The sequence below is a fragment of the Physeter macrocephalus genome, chromosome 8, assembly GCF_002837175.3.
Source record: "Physeter macrocephalus isolate SW-GA chromosome 8, ASM283717v5, whole genome shotgun sequence".
Taxonomy (NCBI): Eukaryota; Metazoa; Chordata; class Mammalia; order Artiodactyla; family Physeteridae; genus Physeter; species Physeter macrocephalus.
In genome coordinates this window covers 144,657,941-144,665,916 of record NC_041221.1, presented here as the reverse complement: position 1 = coordinate 144,665,916, position 7,976 = coordinate 144,657,941, and the positions used below count along the sequence as shown (strand labels likewise).

At 54.0% G+C, this 7,976-nt stretch overlaps 1 protein-coding gene across 2 annotated transcripts; it reads left to right on the top strand.

Annotated features, from left to right (window-relative positions):
- Window positions 1-343: 343 nt before the first annotated feature.
- On the top strand, window positions 344-4,406 carry IL17B (interleukin 17B). Of its 2 annotated transcripts, XM_007130668.2 has the most exons (3): window positions 344-416; window positions 2,507-2,796; window positions 4,049-4,406. In XM_007130668.2, the coding sequence occupies exons 1-3, from the start codon at window positions 396-398 to the stop codon at window positions 4,278-4,280; spliced, it is 543 nt and encodes a 180-aa protein (XP_007130730.2). In that variant the 5' UTR covers window positions 344-395; the 3' UTR covers window positions 4,281-4,406. The 2 variants fall into 2 exon arrangements, with proteins under 2 accessions (XP_007130730.2, XP_023981782.1); XM_024126014.3 differs by lacking the exon at window positions 344-416 and having other exon boundaries at window positions 1,950-2,796; window positions 4,049-4,296.
- The last annotated feature ends 3,570 nt before the right edge of the window (window positions 4,407-7,976 follow it).

Below are 7,976 nucleotides of genomic sequence, written 5' to 3'. Positions count from 1 at the left end.
TGCCCCCTTGCCATCCCCCAAACTAACGAAGCCGATTGTCTCAGGCGGCCCTGTGGGTGCTGGCTGGGCGGCCGGCCGCAGGCCACAGGCGGAGGTGCCACCCGCCAGAGCCCCATCAGACACACAGGGCATTGTCCCTCAGTCAACAGCCCCTGGGCACCTCGGCCCAGCTCCTGGCCTGCCCCCACGCCCCTCACCGCCTGCCACTGCGCCAGGCCCAGCCAGCTGGGGGCCCAAGGCTCCCAGGCGATGACGAGCCCACCCACCCACTCCCCCGGGCAGCCCCCCGACGAGCTATAATTGCTTCGCGCCGTCCTGTTGCTGCCATTCTCCTGGCGGAGGCATCTGGGGTTCCAGGCGGGTGGCAGCTGCAGGCCGATCGCCTGGCTCGCAGGATGGACTGGTCACACAACCTGGTACGTGACGATTCCCCACTCCACCCCCATCCCTTTTTAGGGCCTGAATGTTTCGTTACTTCTTCTCTATTGATTAATAGCAGCCTCTGTTTGGCTTGGAATCTGCAGAGGTGAGTTCTCCCTCTGTCCTCTCCCCCAGGACACGAAGGAAACAGAGACGGGTCTCAGAGGCTGCAGCCATGGCCAGTAGCTCGGCTCCTGAGCCGGGCTCAGCCCCGTGACACTGAAGCCCTTTTAGGCCAAAGGCATCTGGGGAGATCTTGGCCATCTCCATTATCGGGGTTTTTTCCAAAGAGTCTCTGGGTCCTGAGATCCAGGCTGTGTGACCCTGGGCAAGTCCTTCTGTTTCTCTGTTTCCCACCTATAAAGGGAGAGCCAGAGTTTAAGAACGCCATGTGAGAAGCTCCGATGAGAAAGCCTATAGTTAGGGAGATGCAGACATTTTTCTGCAGCAGAATCTAGGACCAAAATGGAAGAATTCAGCCACTTGAATCTGTCATGGATTTTGTGCCAAGAAATGGTTCTGCCGAGAGGGGCTCTGCCGGAACTTGTTTCTAAGGGTCAAGACCAGCTGGGTAGATTGGCACGGGCCGTGTGGGTAGTAGGGTGAGGGATACAGGGCAGGTGGGAGCCTGGCTAGATTCAACAAGGAGATGAAATTCCCCCTAGAGGGTCCTCCCTTCTGACCAGCCCTGGCCCCCACCCAAGTCCTGGCCCTTCTCTCCCGGCTTCCTGAGGAGTCTGTGTTCTGCTGGGCTCCCAGGTCCTCTCCCGGGTGAGTGAGAGGCTTTCCTGATGCTCCCAGATGTGGATGGCGTCGGGTGAGGGTGGACAAGGGGTCAGGCAGGCAGAGGGTCGGGGTGTGGACGAGGGGAGCAAAGCTGTCATGGAGGCCAACAAGGATCCTTGGCCATGACCTGCCCACCTCCCCAGCTGCATCTCCCAGCCTCTCTTTTTCAGCCTCCTTTCAGCAAAGCTCTTAACCAACTGAAACTCCGTTTCACACTTTCCTTCCCCCACCCCGTACAATTTTTAGGCTCTCCCTCTACCCGTATCTGCCTCTGTCTTATCCTTCAAACCTCACCAGACATGCCCCCTCCCCAGAAAGTCTTTGCAAGACCACCCCACTGCCACAAGGCTAAGCGGGTGGCCCTGCTCTTCTCTAACCACACGCTTTGTGGTCCCATCCACACACTGTTGCTAGCGAGGCTTAGGTGCACGTTTTCTTGTTCGCCGTCTGTTTTCCTTGCCAGACTGTAAGCGACAGATGGGCAGGGATGGTGACAGGCATTCATTCGCTCAGCAAATGTTTACTGAATACCTAAGTGCCCGGTACTGTGCAGACACAGGGCACAAGGCAGTGTGTGGAAAGGGATACGATGCTGGCCCTCACGGAGCCTGTGCTAGGTGTGGGCCCAACGTATAAAAGAATCACACGTGTGCACCATAAGACTGCAGTCACGTAAGAGGCATCAGGTGTTGAGAGCCCAAGAAGGTCCACAGAGGCCTCCCTAAGGAAGTGGCACTGGAGCCAAGACCTGAGGGGTGAGAGGCAGGACTCTGCAGGGAACAGCCTGTGCGAGGTCCTTGTGCAGAAAGGAGCACGGGGAGAGGAAGGTTTGCGAGAAGGCCCGAGGCTGAAGCACGGGTGTGAGACGCAGCCAGGAGTGATCTGAGGGAGGAGAACTCAGCAGAGGGCTGGCCTGGGCAGGTGATGTTAATAGGTTTGCATTTCAAACACCCATCCTTGGCCAGGGTGTGGAGAATTGATTGGAAGGAGCCAGGGGAGGATGTGGGGTACCGGGTAGGAGGCTGGTTGAGCTGTCCAAGAAGGGGAGGCTGGTGGTACAGATAGTGAAGTGGATGGCTGGGGAGATTCTTAAGAGGTGCATCAGGACTTAAGCGATGAGCGTGGTGCATACATGCATCCGTACACATGTGGTGGGCTGGTGGGACCAGGCCAGGGCATGACAGGTGAGGGTGGCCCCGCTAGAGGCCTTGCCTCTTCCTTCCCCCTTCCTTGGGCCCCAAATCTTAGCCCAGAGGGAGACCTGGCTCTCCCACCTTTGACCTGTGGCCTTCCTCCCCAGCTATTCCTTCTCACCATCTCCATCTTCCTGGGGCTGGGCCAGCCCAGGAACCCCAAAGGCAAGAGGAAGGGGCAAGGGCGGCCTGGGACCCTGGCCCCTGGGCCTCACCAGCTGCCGCTGGACCTCGTGTCCCGGGCAAAGCCATATGCCCGCATGGAGGAATATGAGAGGAACCTGGGGGAGATGGTGGCCCAGCTGAGGAACAGCTCCGAGCCGGCCAAGAGGAAGTGTGAGGTCAACCTGCAGCTGTGGCTGTCCAACAAGAGGAGCCTGTCGCCCTGGGGCTACAGGTAGGCCAGACTGGGCAGCAGTGGGTAAGCTGTGTGTTGGGGGCTGGAGGGGATGCCTTGCCCACTCTCCCTGTCATTGTAAGAGCTAAGACCTTGGATTTGGAGGCCTGGGTTTGCATCCTGGCTCTGCCTTTTACTGCCTGTGTGGCTTTGGGCAAGTTGCTTAGCCTCTCTGAGCCTCAGATTCCTCAACTATAAGTGGAGGTGATAATAATATCTACTTCATAGGCTTGTTATTAAATGAGATATCCATACACGGCACTGCCGTTGTGTTCTCCAAGTCTCCAGTGAAGGGCCTGCAAGGCCTTCCCCAAATGTCACGTCCTCCAGCTCCGAGTGCCTTGTACACACCTCTAGTTACAGCACTTCCAGGCAGTACTGAGTTGGCTGTGTGCACATCTGTCTCTCACGCTAGACTGGGACCATCCCAGTGCCTGCATCAGAATCATCTAAGGATTCTCATGCCCCATTCAATCAAAATCTCCAGGGATGAGGCCCAGCAAGTGGCATTATCTACATCTCCACATGGTTAGGATACACAGCTGGGCTTGGGAATCAAGACCTGCTGCCCCTAGGGGACAGGAGTGGTGTCTCAACTTGGTTGTAGCTCCACTTCCCAGCACACCACCTGGGCACACAGAAGGGGCCGTGTGTATATGTGGAGAATAAATAATGAAGAAAAGGACTGATCCTGAAGGGTCCTCACTCATGAACCCAGGCCAAAGATTTTTAGCCACACAACTTACGTCCTGAGACTCTAGAAGAGCATGTTCAATAGAGCTTTCTGTGATAGTGTAAAGTCCAATATGGTAGCCACTAGCCTCATGTGACTACTGAGCACTTGGAATGTGGCTAGTGTGACTGGGGAGCTAATTTTGATTATTTTAAGCTCAAACAGCCACGTGTTGCCAGTGGCTCCCATACCTGGAATGTGCCAACTGGAAGTGTCCATAAAGATCCTCCGAAGCTGGGCTTCTACTTTACAGTGCCCATGACTTTCTAGGGGATCTTATGAGTATGGAGGTTCTGATTCAGGAGGTCTGGGGTAGGGAGAGATTCTGCATTTCTAACAAGCTCCCAGGGCATGCTGATGCTGCAGGTCCACAAGCCCACTGCCTTTCCTCCAGCACGGCACGGTCTTGCTGTGCAATCAAAACCTGGGTTAGGAAAGGCAGGGGCATCGGGGGTGGGCACCAATTTGTCTCTCCCACAACCTTACTTCTGCCCTGTGCTCTCTCCTGCCTTCCCGCAGCATCAACCATGACCCTAGCCGCATTCCTGCAGACCTGCCAGAGGCGCGGTGCCTATGTCTGGGCTGCGTGAACCCCTTCACCATGCAGGAGGACCGCAGCATGGTGAGCGTGCCTGTGTTCAGCCAGGTGCCTGTGCGTCGTCGCCTCTGCCCGCTGCCGCCACGCACCGGGCCCTGCCGCCAGCGCGCAGTCATGGAGACCATCGCCGTGGGCTGCACCTGCATCTTCTGAGACAGCCCTCCCTGCACCCCCGTGCCGAGCAAGGCAATGAAAAGTAAAGGCTGTCTTTTGGAAAGCAAGACTTTGGGTTTGCTCCTTGTGGCTCTGAAGCCAAAACCGGGTGGGAGGTAGATTTCGATCAATGTGAAGGAGGATTTTTCCATTACCCGGTGTTCTCCAGCACTGAAATGGGTTATTACAAAAATATTGCATTCATGTCTACCATTTAGGACAGTTTCTTTCTTTAATTTGGGTTTATAAGCCAATATTTCAGCCACGTTATTGGAGCTTGGTTGGTATAAACCTATCTAGGAATGAACAAGAGTTGATTCTCCCCAGATAAGTCAAGGGCCATTGCAAAGAGGCCCCCTTTAGAAGCAGTGAGCTCCCTGTCTCTGGAAGGGTCCAGCTAAGGCTGAGCCTCTCAAGAGTATTGTGGAGCAGATCCCTCCTTTGGGTAGAGTCGATGATGTATATAGTCTCTTTCAACTCAGATTCTCTGCATGTCAGACTTAGATCCAGAGAAGAGCCTCCAGGTTGCCAAAGAGCAGGAGTTTTTAACCTGGGCCAGTGAGCACCTAAATTTTCATGTGGGTATGTCTTTCTGGGCTGGAGACTCCTGGCTTTGAACAAACACTCAAGAGTTGAGAACATTAATGAAGATCATTCTTTCATCCAGCCTTATCCACAAGGGGATCTGGTTAGATGGTTTGCTGTATCACTGGTTCTCAAACTATAGCTAGCACTGGAATCCCCCGAAGGGCTTGTTTAAATACAGATTGCTGGGTCCCACGCACAGAGGTTCTGAGTCAGTAGGCTTGAGGCAGGGGCTGAGACTTCGCCTTTCTAACACAGTGGTTCCCAGGAGATGCTGCTGCTGCTGGAATGGGGACCCCGCTTTGAGAACTACTGGCTTTTATACCAAGACCCTTTGCTGATCAAAAAGGCAGCGTGGACTGACTTGCCCTAAAGCCCCTGCTGGCTCCTGACCCCTGGATGCTAATTCCAACCCCCTCTCCCATTAGCCCCTTGCAATTCAATCCTCCCCTGCCCTCCTAGCTCCTGCAGCAAATCCTAAGTCAGCTGCTCTAGGGGCTAAAAATACCTTCCCTCTCCGAAGACAGCTGAGGGGCTCAGGCTATTTTCTGAGGGTAAGAATAGCTGGCACTTTACAGTTAATTTCAATAAGAGGGCCAACAGCCCGCATAGGAATACTTTGCTTGGCTGCTCTAACTTCAGTGCCTGAAGCAGCTTTAGTTCTGAATGTTTTCAGGGTCTAATTCATGAAAGGGCAGTGGTTAGGTATGTGCCTGTCTGGGCTGGCAAGTAACTTACCTTTTTTGGTATTGTTCTAGAGTGGATACTGGTTAAAATTACCCCAGGAAGCTTCGGCCTGGTTCCAGACACATGGAAAATAGACTTCATGTGCCAGCGCGTGCGGATGCCTTCAGCAGCCGCTTCTCCTCCCTGGGGGGTTGCTCTTCTCTGAAGCCCCTGCAGCCTGCTCTCCAGGCCTTAAGACTTCAGCTGCACACAAGGGACCCATGGCCTCCAAGGCCTTTTTGTGGGGTAAGGGCCTGGGAGCCCCCCGGGTGCCCAGGGCATAGGGATTGGGTGGGGAAACTCCTCGTCTGGCTGGTTCTGGCTGTCCTCCTCCTACCAGAGCATCAGACACACAGAGATGCTCAACACATGCCAGTTAGTTTTATACGGATGTTGCCTTTTCCTCTTTCTGGGCTTCAGTTTTCTCATCTGTGAAACGAGCAGGTGGGATTTAGGGATCTCCAGTGTCTTTTCTGGTTTTACTATTCTGTGACTTAGGAGCTTGGCCTAGTGAGCTTGGGCTGGCAGCTGGCCCTTCCCAGTTCCGTGGTTTAAAGGCAGCAGCAGGGGGTTCAGGGCCTTTGGAGAGGCAGGTCTACACTACCCCAGAACCTCATTTGCTCTAAGTGGGTTTCATGTTTTCCACTGTCTGGTGAGAACCTCCCACTCCGTGAGAACAGAGGCCTCATTTAACTCCTTCAGCGTTGCATGTCCAACACCTAGCAAGTGCCTGGTGCAAAATAGGGGTTGCAGGGCTTGGTGAATGAATGAATGCATACGTGCACAGAAGCCTCTAGAGGGAGCCCACGCTCTGCCCTTAGCTTCCCCTGTGGCTCCTTCAAAGGTGGGTCAGGAGCAAGGCATTCCTCTCTCTCTCTCACTATTCCTCACCCACCTCAAACTCTACCCTCCACAGCCCTCCTCCCCACAGAGTGCTGAAATTTTGCTTGGGTCACCTGCTCTAGGGGTGGAGTCTAGGGGTGAAGCATTAAAAGTCTACTGCGTTGCACACGGGACTACTGAGGTGGTGTGGTCTCTTTCCTGTTTTGTTTGGCAGATTATAGGGCTCTCTCTGTCTTTGCAAATGCTCTGTCTTCTCCCAGAGAGCTGTGGGCCCTTGGGGGCTTCCCTCCTGGCCTGAGAAGGCCAGGGTGGCCCTGGGGCCAAGGCTTCCTGCTGGTCCCCACGCTCCCTTTTGCTGCCTTCAGGAATTTCTGGCCTTTCCTTGTAGGCAGAGAGGTGGTGGGACCCAGCTCTCAGGTTTGGGCTTGCAGAAGCAGGCAGCGTAGGCATTTTGGCCTGCTTTTGGTCTGAGCTGTTCAGGCCTGCCTACCCAGATAAAGGAAGTTTCTGAAGGACCAGCCAGCTCCACTGCAGTCAGGCTGAGGATCAAGTGTGTCTGCCCTGGTTTGCCTCTTCTGTGCACACATCCTGAGGGATGCGAGGGATGGGTGGTTATTAGGGACAAGTCTGGTACTGGCCTTGGTCCTCTGGACCAATACCAGCGATCATTGGTTACCCCATGACAGCCCATAGCACCCTGATTTCAAACACAGGCCATGACATACTGTAAGAGGTCATTACATACTGATTTCATTGGACCTGAGAGGAAGGGGAGGGCACAGCCCCCTCCTGAATCTGGTTGTCAGTGTACCTCTCCCCAACACCCTTTCCACCCCTCTGATCTTGGAGTTTGGAGACCACCTCTGCCCCAGGGGTGGGACTTGACTGTTCTAAGCCAATCAGTTTAATCTTATCGCCTGTGTCCCAGGTACTGGTGCAGTAGCTGTATCCTAAGCCAATCAGCATGTGGCATTCACTTGGCCACAGGAATTGGTTCAGTAGGGGCCCAAGTTGGCCCAGAGCCCAGACTTTGCTTCAGGGGCCGTGGGAGAAGACCCTCTGGCCCTGGGGGCTATTGGCAGCCATCTCTGACCATTAGAGAAGTGAAGGCCACGCTGGCATTCCACAGTGCTCGATGCCTGCCCTGTGCTTGGAGTTTTATGATAACCAATAAGACCCTTTTATCGCTTAAGCTAGTTTGAACTTCGTTTTCTACTACTGCAACCAAAAGCATTCTTACCGATGTGTCAGCCTCATATTTCCTATGACCAATGAGTGCACGCTACTTGCACTTCAAAGGCACCATCTCTTTTACTACCATCACTTCCGCCTAGTAAAAACAACTTCAGAGGCAGTTTGGGCCTCTGCCTCCTTGAAGGGTATTTTGCCCCATACTGAATTCAATTAATTTTTAAGGAGACATTCAAGATTTAAGCTCCGTTCTATGAACTCATCCAGAGACTCTGGGCAAATTCTTTCCTCACTTTGGACTTTTTATCTCCATCTCTACCAAAAGAGGGAGGTTAGCTGGATGCCCGCTGG

What these genes read in the sequence shown, in the direction of transcription:
- IL17B (XM_024126014.3), top strand. Translation starts at nt 2,339, where the DNA reads ATGCATCCGTACACATGTGGTGGGCTGGTGGGACCAGGCCAGGGCATG. An exon ending in CTGTCGCCCTGGGGCTACAG is followed by an intron (nt 2,797 to 4,048) that starts GTAGGCCAGACT and finishes GCCTTCCCGCAG; the next exon opens with CATCAACCATGACCCTAGCC.